At 32.9% G+C, this 22,883-nt stretch overlaps 1 protein-coding gene across 1 annotated transcript in view; it reads left to right on the top strand.

Moving 5' to 3' along the window:
• LOC127708970 (sodium-coupled monocarboxylate transporter 1-like) overlaps positions 1 to 22,188 on the top strand; it is a 29,179-nt gene extending 6,991 nt beyond the window's left edge. The window contains exons 2-15 of the mRNA XM_052214202.1: positions 3,822 to 3,887; positions 5,594 to 5,645; positions 8,355 to 8,422; positions 10,234 to 10,388; positions 10,785 to 10,925; positions 11,804 to 11,933; positions 13,031 to 13,119; positions 14,801 to 14,913; positions 16,745 to 16,815; positions 17,361 to 17,447; positions 17,947 to 18,140; positions 19,644 to 19,741; positions 20,366 to 20,484; positions 21,706 to 22,188. Coding sequence (XP_052070162.1) covers positions 3,822 to 3,887; positions 5,594 to 5,645; positions 8,355 to 8,422; positions 10,234 to 10,388; positions 10,785 to 10,925; positions 11,804 to 11,933; positions 13,031 to 13,119; positions 14,801 to 14,913; positions 16,745 to 16,815; positions 17,361 to 17,447; positions 17,947 to 18,140; positions 19,644 to 19,741; positions 20,366 to 20,484; positions 21,706 to 21,888 — 1,566 coding nt within the window. The 3' untranslated portion in view covers positions 21,889 to 22,188. The remainder of the gene's footprint in view (positions 1 to 3,821; positions 3,888 to 5,593; positions 5,646 to 8,354; positions 8,423 to 10,233; positions 10,389 to 10,784; positions 10,926 to 11,803; positions 11,934 to 13,030; positions 13,120 to 14,800; positions 14,914 to 16,744; positions 16,816 to 17,360; positions 17,448 to 17,946; positions 18,141 to 19,643; positions 19,742 to 20,365; positions 20,485 to 21,705) is intronic.
• Positions 22,189 to 22,883: the final 695 nt, after the last annotated feature.

Raw genomic sequence — 22,883 nt, 5'->3', positions numbered from 1 at the left:
CATGAAGGTGTCACCCGGTCGGCCCCTATGTAAGAACATTTAAACTAGTATTTGTGTACGTACTATTTGAATCCAAGGACTTTGTGTCTGTTGAATTTTGTTACACGAATTTCATTTAGTTATGTCGATCAGTTTGCTTATTGCCAGAGACATATAATATGCAATGTCTCTGGTATTGCCAAAGTAAATATTATATTTGATTAAAGTGTGAAAAGTGATATGGGGATAAACAAATAAAGCTTTGAAAATCTAGTTTAAAGTCTATCATTTGACTGTCATGTACTTGCGACAGACAGTAAATATAACGGTTCAATATTGAGATGATATTTTATAACTGCAAGTTAGTGTATAAGGTTTAGAGATTTTGTAAAAATCCTGATAAGAATCATAATTATCAGATCTGTCTTCTGCGGGGACTATAATACATCGGAGACAAAATAACGTTGTAATAATTTTGTTTTACGATTTTACGAAAAATCGTTTGTGTAAATCTTTTGAAAAAAGAAATAGAGTAGTTCTACCCAAAGTATACAAATGTAATTAAAAAAAAAATGGAAATCTTGAGTAAATGTCTAAAATAACGACCACATTTATTTCTGAAAGTTAGTACAGGAAGGTGTGTTTTTTATAACATATGTCATTTTGTCAGGTAACAAATAGCGTGTATTAAATTTTTTAGGTCTTTTCTGGGATCAAAACTGTATCGTTTGCCCTTAAGAATTACATGTACTATCGCTTCCATTATATATATAGAATACATTTTATTTTAACTGATTTTTTTTAATATACGTGTCAGCCTAAATAGCATGACGCGTCATTATTTCAAGTCGTTTTTACCTCAGAAAACCGCGTAAAAACGTAATTGGAAAGAAGTCACAAGCTCTTTGAGCACATGCATATAAAGGATTGAAGAATGTTGAAGAAATGGCAACCATTTATTCAGACAGGTACACAAACATAAGCCAGCTATAACTAGTGTTATGACTACACAACCCTCCTTCTATTGTCTGAACCGCTAGTGTAACAAACGATTGATGCACATTGAAAACGCATGAAACAATAAATCATGCGTAGACACCTACCAGTTTTGACCAAACATTTTCTTCGGAAAATGCCTATGCTCAGTCGGGAATATGACAGTTGTTTTCCATTCGTTTTGTTGCGTTTGTTGATATAGTCTAACGTTTAACTTTGTCAGGTTTAATGGACTTCCGCCTTTTTGAATTTACCTCGGAGTTCGGTATTTTTGTTAACACTTTGAAAAATCTGATTAATTCTTCATGAATTTTTAATGCTGGTTATTACTTAAAAAATTACAAGAAGTATATTTTATTTAATTTAATTCCATTGTGCTTCTCACGTGATCATATTAGCAGTTTTACTTCTAACCATATTTCGTACAGCGAAACTGGATTATGGATAATGACGATGATAAGGCCGTGTCTGCTTTTGTCTTTGTTTTGCGTCAACTCAATTTGTGAAAACCTACCAGCCAGCCAGGAAAAACACACACAGAGAAAAAAAAACGCAAGGTCTTGCATCTTAATAAAGAAGAGAAAACTTGCGGATGAATCAAGGATGGACAACCTGTAGACTTAGACAACATTAGGAACAATGCTAAGACTGATATTAAAACAGACATACAGAGAGAACACAACACATCTAACTAAAAATGAAGATGACTGAATACTCTACCAAACAAATGGGAGTGAACTCAATTATTCCGGATGAGAAAGCAATTTCTGCCTCTTAAGAAATTTGAAGCACATCTGTTTGTAATTAATTAGTTTCTTAAAAGGTCAAAAGCTATAATATTAAACATTGTGCAAAAGCTTCCACGATAAAATGATATATTGTATAAAACGAGTTAAGTAGGGCATTTTCTCAATAAATATATAATGCACTTAAATTTTGAACCGACAGTAAATATCACGGTTAAAGAAATTTTAATGCCATTATTACATTATTGATCATAAAGATGGATGACTCGTTGGCGTCCAGTCGCAAAAGAAAATGAATATGCAGGACTAGAACGCTGTTTTATACCTTGACAGCCACGTTGAGACGGGTTTTAACGTGCTACATGTACTACAGAAAGAAAAACCACGCATGAATATATATCACCCTACCCGGACACATTATTCTGACTCCAAACCAACTGGTATTTGCTCGTAATCTTAAGTGTTGCGTGTCTAGCGGAAAAGCAGCCAATACCAATTTTCAAGGCCTGGGACGAAACTACCTAATTGACTAACAGCACGTTATGACATGTGATTATCTGATACATGATGGTTGACAGATTTATGACTGTCATAAATGAATCAATCTTAATTATCATTATACAATTAATCACAAGACATTGGCACACTTACGTTCACCTTTCAATCCAATTGTTCATCTTAAAGTTTCATATAAAATTTTGTAATTATCAGTCTGATTCTTCATTTTGAAAACCAATTATTGACTCCGTAACACCAGACTGTAAAAGTTTTAAAGAGTTAAACTAAAAACTCAGTCATCAAAAATTATATAATGCAAATCTTTACAAATAAAACCCGTGTTCGTGAATCGTTTGATTTGACTTATAAATTCTTCATTTCAGCGAGTTTTTTGAGATATTAAAACTCCTGTAAAAATCCGCACATTTTATGTACATAGCTTTTAAGCAGACACATTTTATTGAAGGAAAATAACTTGAATATCAAGAGGGTTCATATCCATCGTCTTTACACCGAATGAACCAGAAAAGAATATAAATGACATAACTGTTATGTAATTCATTAATATGGAGTTGAATGAACGTACGTACTATTTTTGTTACTTAAAACTTTTAAAGTTGGGATAAAGAATACATTCATTTGTCAAAAACTATACTCCATTTTAACACTTATAAAGAGATTTATTGTGGAAGTTACACGTGCAGGATTTTAATAAAAAGGGCATTTCACGTCTATCTTCTTACGGTGATATTATGTACAAATTTAGGTATTTTCTTTCAAATCTGTCCGTTTGATTTGATTAAAACACTGGACGATTTAGAGATTGGTACATTGTAAAGCCACTTATTTACTGTTGAAGACTGTATGTTATTCTTGATAGGTGTCATATGGGTAATTTTTTTTGGCTTGCTCTCTCATTGACGTAATCGCCAACATCACTTTTTTCATATAAAATATCAACATTTTAGGGGTAAATTTAGGTTATTATATCCAGTTTTAGGAAGAGCAGAGTCTTAAAGTTTCATTGATTCCAAGAAGTTCTAAAAGTATTATTTCTTCTTTCTTTTACTCCTGTAAGGTGAACCAATTTATTCTCTATTTTTTTTCACTATTTTCACATTTCCCACACGATTGTTCTCCTCACTAGTGAAAAAAACTGTTCTCGGCAAATAATTGGTCGAATTATAACGTCAAATTTTCTTGTAGTTTCTTCTGAATTTCCTATTGTGACGCCATGAAAAAAGGCGACTATGCCTGGTGACGTCACATATAAAGAACACAACTTTCTGCAAATCTTTGAAAAGGAAGGATAAAAATCATTAGAGAAACAGATTACACCACTATAACTCGTGTATTACGATATTTCTCCACTCTCAACAGTTAAATTTTAATTATTTAAAAAGCTCGGCAAGCCTCGCGCTTTAAATATCAAAATTTAACTATCTCGAGTGGAGAAATATCGTAACACACTTGTTGCAGTGGTGGAATCTATATTTCATAAGTACCATACGATGCAGTATTACAACACAAACATTTCTTCTAATCTAGTAAAATGCTGGCTAGAAAATATGAAAGCATTATAAATTTTATTGTTTGTTTCAGTACATTCATATGAGGTTTGGAAGACTTGTAAGAATCATTGCCTGTATTGTTTACTTAGTTTGGATGGTAAGTATTAACAGTTTGACATCTTTTCAATATTATTATTTCCAAAAAGGTAGTTAATGTCTCTTTCATGAAGACTCGTCATTTAATCTGGTCTGTGGTAAAAAAAAATATAATTGAGCGAGTAATGGCAAACTATAGATCGAACGCACCTTTTCAATTTTGGAAATGACCAGAACGGTATTCGAACCCCTCTTATGATCATAGGCTTAATTGGACAGTACTGATAGATATAGACCACTCGACAGCAAAGTATGAGAATTGATATACCCCTACCTTTTTGTAGCTACTGCTCCTATAAAATACATTGGAATTACCCTTCTAATATGAAGATACAATTTTGATTATTCTTAACGTATCAAGGGAGAACATTTTACAATTCTACTTTTCATCTTAACTTTTTTTATTGTGTTTTTCACTTTAAAATGCAATGAATTTCACATTTCTCATCAATCTTCTTTACCTTTTAAATGCAATTTCACATTAGCTTTACGCACGGTTTTAAAGTTATAGAATCCGGTTAAAAAAGTGAAAATTTATAGAGCCGGATACTGATGCCCATTTTACATATCATTCGAATCATTTTATTAAAATTACTTCTCTTATTTGTCAGCTACTTCAAAGGGGTATGTCTAGTCATCGAGTTTATCTTAAATTTACGCTTCAACTTGCTCGATTTAAAGCTTGAGACAAAGTTCGAATTATTTTTTTTTATTTCGTCTTTATTCTCGAGTTTTGAGTTGAAACTAATTTGCGAGGTAACATTGGTTTGACTTGTGAGGTTTCAGTTATTAAATTCAAAATTGTTTTGCATCTCACCCCCTTTTTTTTTAATATTGTATTTATATTGTGTCATTATAGATCAAATTTATTCGTTCAGTATATGTTTACTTGTTTTTGTTAATATGTCTTTTTGATTGCGTTAAGCCATTTCAATTGATATTTTATAGTGTGTCTTTCTATGTTGTAGTGTTACACTTCTATTTCAGGTTAGGGTGAAGGTTGGCGCCTGTTTAAACATTTAAACCCGCTGCATTTGTTTGCACCTGTCCTAAGTCAGGAACTTGTTGTTCGGTGGTTGTTGTTTGTTGATGTGGTTCATATGTGTTTCTCGTTTCTCATTTTTTATATAGATTAGACCGTTGGTTTTCCTGTTTGAATTGTTTTACACTAGTCATTTTGGAGCCCTTTATGGCTTGCTGTTGGGTGTGAGCCAAGGCTCCGTGTTGAAGACCGTACTTTGACCTATGATTGTTTACTTTTTACACATTGTGACTTGGATGGATAGTTGTCTCAATGGCACTCATACCACATCTTCTTTTTTCTATTATATAAAACAAAATAGAATTAAAGATCATCTACAACAAATTCCTTTGTAATGTATTCCATAAGTTATTTGAAAAATCAGCGGCTCGTTGGTCGAGTGGTCTAACTCTGAGGTTGTGAGTTCGAACCCCCATGTGGCAGGTGCGTTCGTCTAGGATCGCAAGTTGTCCTGTTAGAGGTCGGTGCTTCTCTCGTGGTAATTTGGCTTCCTCAACCAATGAAATCTGCCCGCCACGACATAGCATAGAGTGCTGAAAGTGGCTTTAAACACCAAATATTAATCAATCAATATTTCATAATCAACGGTTTTGAAAATTAATTTATAACATTACTTACTAGTATACTAATTTATGTATAATAAATACACGTTTTTCCTCTTTCAGTTGTTCTACATGTCTATTGTACTTTATGGTCCATCATTAGCTCTCAGTGCAGGTAAGATAACAATGTTACGTAACGTAAGAAGTTATCAAAATCAAAATCAGAAATCGACGAAGTACAACACAATGACTACAATAAAGAGCCAAAAGTAGGAAAAGGACCAACCTTGAAAACTGAAAATTAAACTTAAAGGTGTTAAAAACTGGAGTGAACTCAGATGCTTAATATGATATACGCCTGGCACCGGTTGAATGAATAATTGTATTACATCATACAGATTTGACAAAACATCATCAAGTTAAACGATTTACCAAAAAAATATTACTCTTGAAAAAAATAGTATCTGAGAGGCGGAAGATGCCAAAGTGATTTTCAAACTCATAAGTTGAAGACAAACTAATAACACCATGACAAAACAGCAATAACAGAATAAAACCAAGCTTAGTTTCTTGATTCCTGTTTCGCTGTTAACAGATATTGCTTTATCACTATACCATTCTGCAGATTAATTAAAAGGTTAAACATCGTTGTCCCCAGTCAAAGAGCTGATAACAGTTGATTCTGAGTTTGAGATTTTTGTACATAAGATGAAACTTTTTATCAACAAATATTCTATTTATGATAGGCAATAAACTGAGCAGATGCTGCATAAAGACGGCTCTATTTATTTTAATAAATTAAGTAGGCAACTGCTTTATTGTAAACCTTGCTCTCCTTGACTGTCTTGGTAGAGACTGCTTACAAGGAACTTCAAAGGTGTAAAGTTGATCGTCTCTTTGAAAGTTTACGAACGCCATCACAAACTGGTTGACAGTTATGTAATATCTGTGTAGTAATCTGCTCGTCTTTCAGTTCGTCCGTCAGTGCTGTATTGGATTAAAATGTTTCGTTAAAGGTAGTTTACGAACGCCATCACAAACTGGTTGACAGTTATGTAATATCTGTGTAGTAATCTGCTCGTCTTTCAGTTCGTCCGTCAGTGCTGTATTGGATTAAAATGTTTCGTTAAAGGTAGTTTACGAACGCCATCACAAACTGGTTGACAGTTATGTAATATCTGTGTAGTAATCTGCTCGTCTTTCAGTTCGTCCGTCAGTGCTGTATTGGATTAAAATGTTTCGTTAAAGGTAGTTTACGAACGCCATCACAAACTGGTTGACAGTTATGTAATATCTGTGTAGTAATCTGCTCGTCTTTCAGTTCGTCCGTCAGTGCTGTATTGGATTAAAATGTTTCGTTAAAGGTAGTTTACGAACGCCATCACAAACTGGTTGACAGTTATGTAATATCTGTGTAGTAATCTGCTCGTCTTTCAGTTCGTCCGTCAGTGCTGTATTGGATTAAAATGTTTCGTTAAAGGTAGTTTACGAACGCCATCACAAACTGGTTGACAGTTATGTAATATCTGTGTAGTAATCTGCTCGTCTTTCAGTTCGTCCGTCAGTGCTGTATTGGATTAAAATGTTTCGTTAAAGGTAGTTTACGAACGCCATCACAAACTGGTTGACAGTTATGTAATATCTGTGTAGTAATCTGCTCGTCTTTCAGTTCGTCCGTCAGTGCTGTATTGGATTAAAATGTTTCGTTAAAGGTAGTTTACTACATCAACTTGAAATTTGGTACACATGCTTATTATAATGTGCACTTTTTTATTGTATGGAAAATTTGGTTTTTTACCCAATTTCATGGTTTACTAATGCAAACTAGAAATGGTGTCCTTTTGACACAGATTCTTGTTTTCTTTCAAATGTACGCCTTACGCAAACCACAAATAACAACCATGTTGTCAAGGTTAATATTGTTTACATACCGTATGAAGCTTTGATATTTGGGTGAATGCAGGTATTACATTATAATAACAATAAAGTCGTTGTTAGTACAAACAGAATCATGACCGCGTTCATAATATGAAATAATAAAACTAATAAAGCAGGTCACTTTTCAAAATTTTATTATCGGACTTCACCTGGTATTGACAAAGATTTTTAAAAGCGGTCGGCGTAAATCATGTCCTTCACCAAGATTTTCGGGGAGTTTGACGAATGCATGACGAAGAGGACTTAGAAGATCAAATAAAATATGTGAATTGAAATTAGATTTAAATTTTCATTATCTGAATTGAAAATGATGTATTCGACTCATTCATGTCGGCTAATTTTAGATTGTCACTCTTTTTTCACTTTTCTGAATCATCCGACTGAATTTGGATGGTTTAAAAGATCACGAATATTTTATAGCGTCTGACGTAATATGTTCGACAAGCCTTAATTTGAAAACAAATCATGTAAAATTATTATCATCTTCGCTATTCAAATGTTACGATCCATTCCCTTCTTCGTGGAGAAGAGGGGGACTGGTTCGTTACCCTTGGCTAGAAAAGATGAATTATTTTAAGAATCTCTAAAAGGTAATTGTCCTATTTGAAATCTCATATTTAGGGAAATATATTCTTGTATGTAAAACAAATTTTAGGTAAAATTTGAAAAGGGACGATTTCTATCCACAGCCAGCACATACTATACAAAGTCGAAACAACATTGGTCATCGGTTTTAAACTGTTTCAAAGAGTATAGTTTTTTCTGAATAGACATGTGGAAATTTCGATGGTAACCACGTATTCCGTTGGCTTCTGATCATAGTTGAAGGTCATACAGTGAATTATAGATTTTCATTTTGCGATGACGATTATTATCAACAGCAAAAAAAAAAACCCACTTTACAGAAAGGTCTTTTAACCTATTGCCTTATTATAATATTTTTCAGTAACCGGTATAAGTTTGTGGGGCTCTGTGGTAGCAGTAGGAGTTGTGTGTACATTCTATACAACATTGGTAAGGAACGTCCTCATTAATAAAAGAATAGTTAATTAATCCACGCAAGTTATAAATATCTATCTACTTCAAAGAAATGAGCAATTTTCCGAAACAGAACGTACAATATGAAAACTTATCATAGATACGAGTCTTACAATATCATACGCCAGACGCGCGCTTTGCGTACTCTTAAGATTCATCTGTGACGCTTTCATAAAAAAAAAGTAAAAAAGGGCAAATAAAGTACGATTGTTTAGTATCTAATAATCCGATTAGAACAATTTCCTTATATTAATATTATTGTTTATGTTGAGTTTAAGTGAGAGACGTGCGCATTCTCTATCTCTATATCTATTTTAATATTTAATAGTGTCTCAACCATCATTTATAAGAATTTCACCGTGGTCTCGTGTTCGCCTCAAGTGCGGGAGGTCGTGGGTTCGAACCCCGGCCGGGTCAAACTAAAGACTTAAAAATCGGTATTTTCTGCTTCTCCTCTAAGCACGCGGCATTCAGAAGTAAGAACAAAGACTGGTCGGCTCGGAATCAGAATAATATGTCCGGGTAAAGTGATATATGTCTCCCTGCGAACTAGCACGTTAAAAATCAAGTTCAACGTGTCAGTCTAGTACAAATCAGAGTTAATGTTCATATTATGTTAACATTTTCTCGTCCCGAATAAACATATTAATTTGACTCTGGACGTTAGGTAGCAATCATCATCATCATCATCATCATCATCATCATCATCATCATCATCATCATCATCATCATCATCATCATCATCATCATCATCATCATCATCATCATCAATCATCATCATCATCATCATCATCATCATCATCATCATTTTCAAGCTTAAGTACATGAGGATTATGAAGTACAGTATGTATACTTGATTGTTGGGTGAACAATTTAATAATCATTAGCTTTATGACTACATGCACGGGTAACAATTACACTAAAAGCAAACCAGATCAAGGAACTATGTTTATCACTATCATAATTCATAATTGAACAACATTTGGGAAACCTGTTATAAACTTTTTGGTTTTCAGTGCTCTTCCACCTCGTTATTAACTATTTTGATTCCAGCACCACGCGCCACTCATTAATCTAATGGAGACGTATACAATCCACTCATTAATCTAATGGAGACGTATACAATCCACTCATTAATCTAATGGAGACTTATACAATCCACGCATTAATCTAATGGAGACGTATACAATCCACTCATTAATCTAATGGAGACGTATACAATCCACGCATTAATCTAATGGAGACGTATACAATCCACTCATTAATCTAATGGAGACGTATACAATCCACGCATTAATCTAATGGAGACGTATACATATAAAATCCACTCATTAATCTAATGGAGACGTATACATATACAATCCACTCATTAATCTAATGGAGACGTATACAATCCACTCATTAATCTAATGAAGACGTATACAATCCACTCATTAATCTAATGGAGACGTATACATATACAATCCACTCATTAATCTAATGGAGACGTATACAATCCACTCATTAATCTAATGGAGACGTATACAATTGTCTTTTCTGTTAGTGACATGTATATATGAAAGAACAGATCATTTGACAACGGCACATGAATGAATAATTTGATGTTTTCATCAATGAGTTATCCTTGTCGTTTATCTAAGCATCTAAGTGCTTTACTACTTCCATGATCTAATCGACCAAAGACGTGAGTTCGTGTCGTTTAAAATCAAAACGTATTCTGTTTCATTTGCATAAAAATGTGATTACTATTGAAACATACAAATAATACCGTTTCAACAATAATCTAGGGTGGAATGAAGGCAGTGGTATGGACGGACTCATTTCAAATGTTGGTAATGTTTGCTGGTATGTTCACGTTGCTTATAGCGGGTTGTATGAAGTTAGGTGGTTTAGACGTGGCATGGAATGTGGCATACAACAATGACAGAATTCAATTTTTGATGTAGGTATAGTATTATAAATGATCCTATGCTTACAAGTTTTGTCTTTTTTTGGTTAAGAGGATGATAAGTGATATCGTTCGGTACTTGTTGAACTGCATTTGATGTAATCAGTTTTGATTGAAAGTGTCTTTATTTTTGGAATCTTTTTTTCCAAATGAACTTTCAAGATATAAGTACACGAACATATAATTTGGTTAGATATACTAAATCATATTCATGTAACTTAGCAAAAATCACCAAAAAGGTGAATTTTTTTAAATTATTGTTAACGACGAATCACTACAATGTTTATGAAATCAAATAACTGGTATGTAAGAAATATTTAAATTAACATTTTAAAGATTACTTTAATAATTTACGCTACATTTTTAATCATCATTTTCGAATTATTTCAGCATGGACTTTGACCCTACAACCCGACATACATTCTGGAACGTTATAGTCGGTGGTGGTCTATTTTGGACTGCAGTATATGGTATAAACCAAGCACAGGTTCAGCGTGCGTTGTCCCTGCCTTCACTAAAAAAAGCAAAACTGTATGTTCTTTTCATAATTTTACTGGTTTTTTTTTTTTATTTCTTATCTTTTAAGACTAATGCATTTCTTGCTATATCCTGTGCAAAAAGTAATAGGTTGTTTTAGTCAGGTGTGAAAATATAGAAAGTTAAACTAGAACATTTTTATCCGTTCAGACAGATTATATGACATAACAATTTATCGTTGCGTAAACTGATATGGTCGCTAATAAAACTTGATTAAAGGTACTTTTTGTGCTAAATATGTTAGCTGATAATCATCGGTCTAGTTTGCTCATCGATAATTTCATAAAAATGTGTAATCCTTGTAATGTTTAACACACATACATTTCTTTGATTATTACATTTTAATTACCTTGCAATTACGTAAGAGTCTATTGAAATTATTATTACATTTTAGTTACCTTGTAATTACGTAAGAGTCTATTGAAATTTTTATAACGGTATTAAATATAATAAATAAACTTCAAACAGACTACGGTAATTGACGATACTAACTCTTAAATCAGTCTCTTTTGATTATACAAATCAAAGGAAAACACCTTAAGGAATCGCATTAATTTCAACTGGAGCGAGATCGGGTGTGACGCCATGGAAAGCGTCTCTTGTTATGAAAAGAAAACTCATCAAGGCTTCAAGGCTGTTATGAAAGCAGCGATCGCCGTGCGAATTCAGACTCAGTCAAAAATGGCCTGAAAGTAAATAATAAGGCCCTCCTGTGTTTGAATGATAACGTTTAACCAGCTTGCAATAGTAAGCTGAAATGGAACCGATGCCGACTGAATAAAAATATATTGTTCAAATTGGCGGTTAAAAAAGTTTTATAATAATTTCATTATTCTATATTTTTTTTTCATTTACCAAAATATATATTGCAGGGCCTTATGGTTGAATCTACCGGGTATGTTTATTGTATTGACTTTGGTGTGTTTGGTTGGTGTGACTATGTATTCTTTCTTTAGTACATGTGACCCTGTTACCCTAGGAATAGTCGAGAAAACCGACCAGGTACTATGAATAACATTATTACAACACTTGAATGAGAGTTATTATGAAGAGAGAGTTATTATGTAGATTTAAATGATTACAAACATACAATGCGAACATAGTTTCGTATTTCAAAAGAAAAATTTTGGAATTCGACAAATCCAAAGTTTTAACTTTAAGCTTTATTTAGATAAAAGATATGTGTAGTGTACGTCAGTGAGACAGCAACACAAGTCACAAATATATGTAACAAAAGTTACAAGTAGAAGATTCCTAATCAACGATGTTTGATGAATATTAGAGTCAAAATCCAGAGGACTATATACTAACGAGAATATTCAAAAGCATTCAGACATGTATAGGAACAGACAAAAAGAGAGGTTTATGAACACCGAATACTTAAAGCTAAACATTCGGGCAACACAAACTCCAAGCCTGACCGGTCGTGATATTGAGTTCGTTCTCTGGAAATGTGTGCATATACACCCTACGGTATCCAGATTTGTTAAAGGCCAAAATTGGTAAAACAAGGTTACGGACTTCGGGTAAACCTATCCTCACTTATTTGTACTTCGGTGGCGTGTTAACGAATATATTCGTGTTGGCGACCGTAGTTTCATAACGATATTACTTTCAGCTGAACATACCGTTGACTGAGCATTTAATGGTATGATGCTACTTAGAAAGGAAAAAATCGCAATTTGGAAGCAAACAAATCAGTCTTCAATATTAAATTCATTAACACTTATGAGAGTGTAAAATATAATTACATTTTCAATAGATTGAGAACTTTTGAATTTGCTTTTAGTAAATGCAAGAGTTCTTTGATTAGGTATATTCTAGGATGAGTGATGATTTGTTTTAACACATTGAATATCATTTAATAGATCTGCGACATACGTTTAAGAGACACCCGTACCAAATGACATAAAATACGAAAAGATATCTAGATATCGTCTATTGTAGGAAAAAAGTAAAATAACAAGGATTTGCATTTTCTATCCTATCATATTTTTACAGCACATTACAATTGATGTATATTATTTTCTTTTTTGCTTTTTTTATCAACATTTAAAAATAAGCATTAAAAAATATAAATGAATAACTTGATTTTGAAGCTGATCCCACAATTCACAATGGAGCTTGTTGGACACCTAGATGGTTTACCAGGACTTGTTATATCATGTGTGTTTAGTGGAAGTTTAAGGTACGTAGGATGCTGCATAATATTATTTTCTTGTTTGCGAACCCCCAAAAAGAAAATAGCATTTGTTAAATGTGTTGCGTCCGAAACGCTTTTCTGGATTTACCTTCATCGTGAACGCTCATACCCAATACCAAATACTTAAACACGTAAAGAGCTATACGATTCAAAGGGGCATAAAAGAATAACCAGATCCATTTTAGGTCAGCTGTGCCTGAGGGAGTTGGAACTTTAGTTTATTTTTAAATGCGATAAAAAGATAAACTGCTTAATACTATGAGGAAATTCTCTCACAGTTTAAAACAATACAGAGACATAGAAATAGTTAATAAGAAAAGTAAAATCAATAATATTGTTCACTTGAAAAAAAAAGGTAGAAGAGGACATTCGAAATTCGAGGAAAACTGACAACACGTACCATGTCAAAAAATGAAAGACGAAGGAAAGACAAACAAATCCACAAAACACTACATAGAAAATTAATGAGTAAGCAACACGAAACCCACCATAAACTGGGGGTAGTCTCAATCCGTGATGTCAAAATCGAGGAAAGGAGGGCGGAAAATTGGTAATGACTTTTGGAACATATCCGTGGTCATCTGTGACACAAATATTTCATAAAGGTCACCTAACGCATTCTGGCGTCCGTAAAACTTTCGAAGGGATAACGATGACTTCAACTTTACCGCTTGAAACTCTTGGTCCAATAGTTTCCTTGTAAGCAAGAAGCCTCTATCAAGGAAATCATGATAGAAACGCAAGCGCTGGAATATCGTCTTAACTGGGAGATATATACTAAGTATGTAGGCACTGCTAGAATGTTGCTCAATAGATATGGAAAGTTCACACTTGAAAAGTTATATTCATTCTTTTTGTTGTAATTTTGTTCTCATCCGACCCTCATTGTCAATTTCAAGATGTAAGTCAAGATATAAGGCAGTTGACTGTAGCTGTGGTATTGTTTATTTCACTTTCGATGGGATGGGTAGGTTCAACATACACACCAAACTTTGAATATTTAGTGAGAGGACATCATCTATATAGCGGAAAGTGAAGTTAAAGGATAATGCTAGCTTCTTTTCGTTCTCCCTGTGAAGCTGCTGTATGAAATCTGCCTCGTGTGATTTATGGAACAAGTCGGCAAGAAGTGGAGCACAGTTGGTTCCGATAGTAATGTCGATTGTTTGTTTGAAAAACACGCATTCCAAACGTTACAAATATGTTGTTAACGAAAAAAAAGTCAATTTTGATGACGTCAGTCTCAAGAATTTTTTGTTTGAATCAGAGTGATTATTATTTTAAATATTATATGTCCCATACATTATAAAACAAGATATGTGTACCTACATTGGCCATTCTTTTTAATGAAACAATGTAGGACTTATTCTTTTAGTGTAGAATGGGGAATAATAGTGTAAAGGGTGAAAGTCAAATGTTTATACGGTTGCAAGAGGAAATGAGACTAACATTGAATATACTCAAATTTTAATATCAACATCTGATGTATGAAGTATGAAGCTTCACCATTACTCTGAAGCCGGCTTTGGTTGGTGATAAAAGTAAATAATGATAGAATTATTAAGAATGTAAATATCGTATGAAAATAAAAGCAAGTGAATTAATGAGAGATGATTCAGGTACATCGTTTAAAAGCATATAATTAATGAATGTTCCATGTTTGTAGTACAATATCATCTGGATATAATGCTATTGCTGCCATTTTGCTGGAAGATTTTGTGAAGCCATGTTTTCCTAGAATGACATCATCTGTAATGACTGTGATTTCAAAAGTAGCCAGTAAGTTTACCTCATAATTTAGGAAAGACTTCCATACAATTTATCATTAATAATAATTCTTTATTGTCATATAAAAAAACAATATACTTGTGACAAATACAAATAATAAACAACAACAAACAATAAAACTGATTTGAATACATATAAGTGAATATATTAATGAACATAATAATAATTGAGTTACATACTTAAGTAGTATAAAACACATTTTGACATTCTGGCTGTCGTTCCTAAGCTAGATAAGGCGTCCTTGTTGGTGTATTATTTGGTTTACTATTCTTCAACTTTTGGTACTTTTGGGACTTTTAACTTTTGGTTGACCCACTACTGACAACATATCAATTAATACTACTTCATGCCAAAGTAAACATAGTGTTGTCAAATGAAATGTATTTAATCTAAGAAAAAATATCAAAGCAACTGCATTTCATACAAAAATGTTCAATAATATCGTTATTAGCGTACACATCTTTGTAAACTTCTGACATCGGACTCGGACTTCTCTTATACTGAGTTTTACTGTGCGTACTGTTGTGCGTTTGTTTTTTCTACATTGGCTAGAGGTATAGGGGGAGGGTTGAGATCTCAAAAAACATGTTTAACCCCCGCCGCATGTTTGCGCCTGTCACAAGTCAGGAGCCTCTGGCCTTTGTTAGTCTTGTATCATTTTTAATTTTAGTTTCCTGTGTATAATTTGGAGTTTAGTATGACGTCCATTATCACTGAACTAGTATACATATTTGTTTAGGGGCCAGCTGAAGTACGCCTCCGGGTGCGGGAGTTTCTCGCTGCATTGAAGACCCATTGGTGGACTTCGGCTGTTGTCTGCTCTATGGTCGGGTTGTTGTCTCTTTGACACATTTCCCATTTCCATTCTCAATTTTATTAAGGAAATCAAGAATTTTTCAATCAATTTTAAAGTACATTCAAATGAGTAATATTATCTATATTGAATGCTCTAGATATAAGTAACACATTTTAAAACAATAACCATCTGAGACCATGATATAAAAATGCAAGGCCAAATTTCAAAACAAAGGACAGCAATTAAAAAGATCCATTTACTAGTTAGATTATTTTAAAGCACGTATAATAAAAGTAGTACTTCTTTACTGTCATAAGTGGTAGAATTTTCCTAAAACATATATCTGACTTATAATTATAATAACGTCTCTGCTCTGTAGCTTTGGCAAACAAACAGGAAATCACTTGTAAAATAAATTCTTCTTCATTAATTCAATTACAATGCTCTGTACACTGTAGACGAGAAACAAATGATACAGCAAGACAATTCTACGCTAAAATATCTATAAATTAGAGGCCACGGTAGCTAACCGATGTTAAAAACTGTGTTAAAAAATGTGGTGCACACTTTAAAATAACCCGCTACGCGGGTTATTCAGTGTGCACCACATTTTTGATGTTATTTCTTCATAGACAGAAAAAATATTACAGTCATTCCTTAAATGTAAAATATGCAAAACTGGAGGAATCGCATGAACTCCAAAAGGTGCGAGACCGGTTGCATGCATCTGTAAATCAAGAGATCAAACGTATTATTCAAGTTTCAGTGCTCATGACAAGTGTTCCTGAGATTGTCATCATCAGATGTAATATAGATCAAATGTCCGGGATGCTTATTATTAAAATCATTCAATAATTTCAAAAGTCAAAAACGACCTTAACAAAAACAGCCAGAATCGTTTAATTAACAGTAAAATAATTTTTTTATATACTTCTAACTACATACATATCTTTAGCACTGTAATTTGACGAATCTCTTTTTATTGGTAAGCTATTTAAAATAAACACGTATTTATTTACATTTTAGTTGTTGTCTGCGGAGCAGTTTGCCTTTTGATTGCTTACGTCGTTTCTCAGCTCGGTGCATCTATTTTACAGGTAAATTGTAAAGAAAATTGATGTCAATATACATCTTTGATCTAAGATATGTGTTGGAGCTTAAAGCTAATTTTCACAGGACCTTTCCTGACATGAACTTATTTAGATAAATATCTAGTGTTTAATCAAAAATAATAAATGGTCAGTTCTGAAATGTTAAATAAAGCTAATTTTGCATCTCTACATGGTAAACACATCTTCGAAAATATGAAGCTATTCTTTGCATGCCTTATTACGTTTTAGTTCTCACAATTATTGTGTTTATCTTCATACGTTTGTTTCTGAACATTTATAAACATGGTCAGTCAAGCAATGTGGTTATCAAGAAACAAAAACTGCATATTCCTGTCCGTTTAAGAGAGTTTGTGGTATTGGAAATAGAATATTTTCTAGGGGCTCTGTTTAGTGATTAACGTGAATAAAAGGAGATGTTTGGTATTCATCAATGAGTACGACACAACAATACAATAAAACTAGAAAATACATGTGCAAGTCCTCATACTAACTGCTTTACTCGTTTATTGTTATCACTTATTTCATTGCAGGCAGCTTATATTTTGTTTGGTATGCTTGGAGGACCTTTACTTGGATTGTTCACACTTGGAATACTATTTCCCTGGGCTAATAAATGGGTAAGTGCATATAAGTGTTTATATCCAAAACGGTTCATTCTTTTATAGTATATTCAACTTGTACTTAATAATTTATAAAAACCAAGGACTTCTGGTGGGTTTTCTCAGATATTAATCAACACTGAAAGATTGTATCTGTCATTTATTTTTTTATCTCAATGATTACGTCAGTGCAAAAAAACCGGATACGTTGCGCATTTCTAAGTTTTATTAATAACCTTAATGTCTTTAAGGAAGATTGTTGAGAAAAAAATGCACTACTTTATTCAACTCGTATCGCATTTAGTAACAATGTAAAACTTTAAGAATAAATTATTTCTTGATAATACAGGTAGTTTATTTTAAAGGGAAATATTACATTAAACAGTATCTGTATAAATTATATATGCATATTTTTAATCTTTTTTCAATTATCTTTTTATTACACATGAGATATTTGCATCATTTTTATTTGTCAATACTTTTGCAATATTCATTGTGTACAATATCTGTTTGACAGGGAGCATTAATTGGTCATCTGACAGCCCTGGTAATAACACTATGGATAGGTCTAGGATCATATTTGAACAAAGTGGTTGTCACATCGCCATCAGCACTGACAATAGAAGGATGTCGTATGCCCAATGCTACAACAACAACGACAATGTCAACTATCCCATTAGTTTCCACTGGTTCTGTTATACTAGATGAAAAGTAATTACTATTTTTATTTCTTATACCGTTTGCAATGTTTCCTTTGATTGGATAATGGTGTAAGAAAAAAAGATGATACTGTTTACCGTACGCACCATACGTGTTACGCTCTCGAGACCAAAAGTTTTGAAAGCCACCAATACGACAAAAATTAAGAGCACAAATACCAAAAGGACCAAGACACATCAGCCAAAATCATCTCATTATAGTTTCAGTACAATTGAATAGCTAATGAACTAAACATTTACGGACAAAATTTATCTTCAACATCATTCCAGTATAAAAATATAACAAAACAATACTGAACTCCAAGGCAAATTCAAAAAGGGGAAGTCCATAAAAAAAGACAAAATCTAATCAATCAAAAGACCAAGTGAAAAACAACTGCATTATTCCTGACTTGGTACGGTAATTTTTTCAAGAAAATCTTGGGTTAAACCTATAGCTAGACTCCCACTTGTATGACAGTTGTTTATAGTTCATTTATATTGATAAAATTGGGTAAGCAACCCAAACAGACAGAATAGGTTTATGTATCACAATACCGACCAACTTGTCACCGAACAGATTGTGTCCTTAGGACTGGTAGTCAGTCCATCATCAGAAATACTTACCTAGTGGGAGTAAAAATCGTATGAAACTGATTCTCGTCATCATGGTACTTTTATAATATAAACTTTGGTCTATGACATATCTTCTTATTTCCATTTTCATCAGGAGATCTCGAGTCGAATAGCTGGGGAAGATGAAAAAATATAAAGAAAGATAATAAAGCAAAAAAGCATCAAACTTTGAACAAAGGCTCAATGTCAATTTTCATGTATTTTTAGTACAAACACGGTAGTTATTGAAAAGTCATTTGGCTATACAGCATTTTATTTGTCTCAAACTTGATTTGAAAAACAGTGTTAAAGGTATAAAAAAAAGCCTAATGTGGTCTCGTACAGTACCGATGGTCGTGGGTTCAATTCACGGTTGGCTCAAACCAAAGACTTGAAATTGTTGTGTGTTGCTTATCTCAGACAAGCACGCAGCATTTAACAGTAAACGTAAGACTGGTCGGCTCGGGGTTAGAATAATGTGTCCGGGTAGGGTGACATGTCTTCATGCGGACTATTACCTTTTGAACTAGCACCTTACACATCCTGCTGAGCGTGTCTATCTAGTATAAGCTAGATTCATATTCATATTACTTTAACATGTTCCTGTCTCGATATGCATGTAGTAATGCTTATAACTTTAAAACCCAATTCATCATCATCATCATCATCATACCAGCAATGGTACAAGGTACAAGGCCAGGAAACTCTCCATCCCTGTCGAGATTGCCATTGTAATTTTGACTATTAATTAGTTTTTGCGTTTATTGTTGTCAGATGGAAAAAAAATCATATAAAAATAGTCCAATTATAAACAGAACAAAGAAGCAGTATGTACTATCATGTACATTTTGTGTATTATCTGACATTATCTCTCTATTTATTTCTTTCCGACTTTTTCTAGAGATGATTTTCCATTGTACAAGATGTCTTATATATGGTATACAGGACTTGGCATGATATTAAACATTGTTGTTGGGTTGATTGTCAGTTTATTAACAGGTAATGTATACTAGTATACGTATATAATTTCGATTAATTCGTATTATAATTCTAAATAACACGGTTGGGTGTATACCTATCATGGGATGTGAAAAGACGCAAAAGGTTAACACGACGTTCACTTCACTTTGTGCACTTTATATATTCTCCACGATTACTGTGCATTTTCCTCCATATGTTAGTAGCCAATCTCATTGAAAATAAACGCATGTTTCTTATACGTTCTAAAATATTTTCAATCAAACACTAACCCTGGAAACAACCCCCTTTTTAATAACCTGCATTATCATTGATATCAGAGGTAAAATTATTTTGGAATAATGTGTAGAAATCTAAAACCATTAAACAGGAACAAAGTTAAAGCAGAGTCAAACCCGGCCAAGGTTTTACTGTTTGATTCGAGCTGCTCTAATGAATCTTATGTAGACAAACTATGCATCTGATTTACTAAACTTTAAGCCTGGGACCTATAAAGATAAATTTACGAACTTTGCATAAGAAAACGGAAATATGAACGTTCATCGAGTTATTTCAGTATATCGAAATAAGGTCAGTTACTCCAGGTCTTCATTGTATTTTAAATAATTTTATTTTTATTTTTACTTTTAATTTTTATTCTGTCAGGTCCGACAAAACCTAGTGAAATAAATCCAGGATTAATTTGTCCCATATTTGACGAATTATTTCCATGTCTTCCAAAGAAACTCAGGAAAAAGTTGCATTTTGGTGTCCGTCACGAGGATGTAAGTATCTGATTTATATATTCATAGATATATTTATATGTTTACTACAATTCTGTGAGTACTTGAGGTATTGAAAGTTTATTTTCTTGTTTTTTAACTTGGATACTGTTTCTCACAGTAGTTTCAACAGTGTGGTGTTATTTATTCGGTTCTTTGACTTTTTGGAGTATTGTTATTTACTTTGACTTAGTTTTACCAGTCTTTCACTTTCATATTATTAAGTGCCACTTATTGTTATATTTATTTCTACATAAAGTATATGAAAACACGCATTCCAGTCAGAAGGCAAAGATCAATCAATAGAATGACGTCATTTCCACAGTATGACTTTTTTCAGTGTTGACGCTGCTAATTTTTTTTAGACTGTTGGGCAAATCACACATTATCCATACGAAGACAGAATGCCCATGATACAGTTCCTTTTTCGGTGTATTTCAATCGTTGTTTTCAGTTAATCGTGTTATCTGTCATTTTTTTTGCAGTGGAAGGTATAGCTAGGTATAAAACCAGGTTTATCCCACCATTTACTTCGAGAAATGCTTGTACCAAGTAAAGAATGTGACAGTTAATTTTCGCTCGTTCCGTTGATTGATAATGGTTAATTTTGTCAGTTTTTATGGACTTTACCTTGGCGTTCGGTATTTTGCTTTCCTTTTTCCTAATGACAACTAATTTAGTGAATATTTCATTAAATCAATCTAGGATGAGCATTTGTAGCGCTTTGATTAATATAAAATATTTCAACAGTAGTATTATATTTGAATGAAAACAACAACTGTTTTGACTAAAGTTATTCACAGTTAACTTTGAAAACTGAAAATTTACATCGGCTACAAAGGGGAATGATAACATTATAATTTCATGCATATGCAGTCGTCCTGCATATGCATGAAATTATTGCCAATAAACGTGAAGCAAGCAACAATCAATTAAAATTTGATGTCTGTCATTGGTTATATACCTCCTTATTCAATTTTAAATCGTGTGCTGTCTCAAGTTATTCTCTGGATGCTTTTTATGAAGATTGATCCAATACCTGCATGTGAGGCATATAAATAAAAAACAAAACACATTAACTATAAGTATTGCAAACGTTTTACTTTGAATTTATTTTTGCCAATTTTAGTAATGTTGAAACTATCGTTCAATAAACATTTATTTTTTTTTATATCTTATATTTATAGTTTGTATGTCAATACCATATAATTGTTATCTTTGTAGTTCGTAAAATTTAGTCCAGACGATCCTGACACAAAAGATCGTGGTGGATACGATAACAAGGCTTTTGACTTCAAAGAAGCAGATGATATAAAAAATGAAAAACCTATAGCTACTGTTTATAACGGAAGTCCTAGTTATGCGATTGGAAAAGATTATGAGAAAGATTTTAGTACGAAGTTATAGAAATCCACACCACACAATATGATACTCAATAGCTGTCAAAGCTTATATACAGACCCGTTGAACTTATATATTTGGCACTTTATATATTACATTTAAAGGAATAATTGAAAAATGATTTGCAATCAAGTGAAATGTTTTTCTGAGTCAGCTGGAGTTAATCGAGTCTTTGAAAGTGCAATTTGTCTATCTAACTTGACGATTTGACGTACAATGTATATTCTTTTTTATGAATATTAATTATGTTTAGTTTTTATAGTTTAGATGTATATTATTATTGAATAAAGTTTTATTTTGTACAAACTTTGTTTTTCATATACACGAATTTACAGCTGTTGTGAGCTAAACTCATCGTAGACGTAGACGACTGATCTGATAGTAATGAAACTAAAGACAGATGTAGAACACTAACTGAAAATGTACAGAAAGGAATCTAATTCCTTGTCACTATATCAAAAAGGCGATAATCAAATCAAGGAGTTATTTGTTAGCGAGTTCAATCACAGTTCTAGTTGCTAAAGAACACATGTACTGTTTAACATATGATCCATCTGGCTCTGTGTCACGTGGAATATTTAGATCTGCTTAATCTTACCATGAGAACAAGTTGCAAAAAGTACAACACAGTTATGTTAGCCTTTAACCTGAACCAGCAACATATAAAACAAAAAAGCGACTTAAGGCCAATAAACAGTCTTGAAACTTAAGAAGCATCTTAACAAAAACTTTACAAGATGTCAAGCTTTGAATAACCCCGAGTCTAAAACAATATGAATAAACTTGATAGAGACCATCAAAAATATGCAGTGAGTCAACGCCAAACTGCAAACTGTACTAGTGTAAAAACACAGAGAGCAAGTGTGGACTTTTGCAATCAATTTATGTCCGTCGTCAATCGTTTCTTGTCGTTAAATTTCTTCTCTTCTTCACTTATTGAGCCAATTGAAACTAAACTATGACACAATCATTCTTGGTGTAACTTATTAAAATAGACCCGA

Source organism: Mytilus californianus, unplaced genomic scaffold (assembly GCF_021869535.1).
Source record: "Mytilus californianus isolate M0D057914Y unplaced genomic scaffold, xbMytCali1.0.p SCAF_7, whole genome shotgun sequence".
NCBI classification, from domain to species: Eukaryota; Metazoa; Mollusca; class Bivalvia; order Mytilida; family Mytilidae; genus Mytilus; species Mytilus californianus.
The sequence above is the reverse complement of the archived record's forward strand: the minus strand, read 5'-3'. Positions and strand labels throughout refer to the sequence as shown.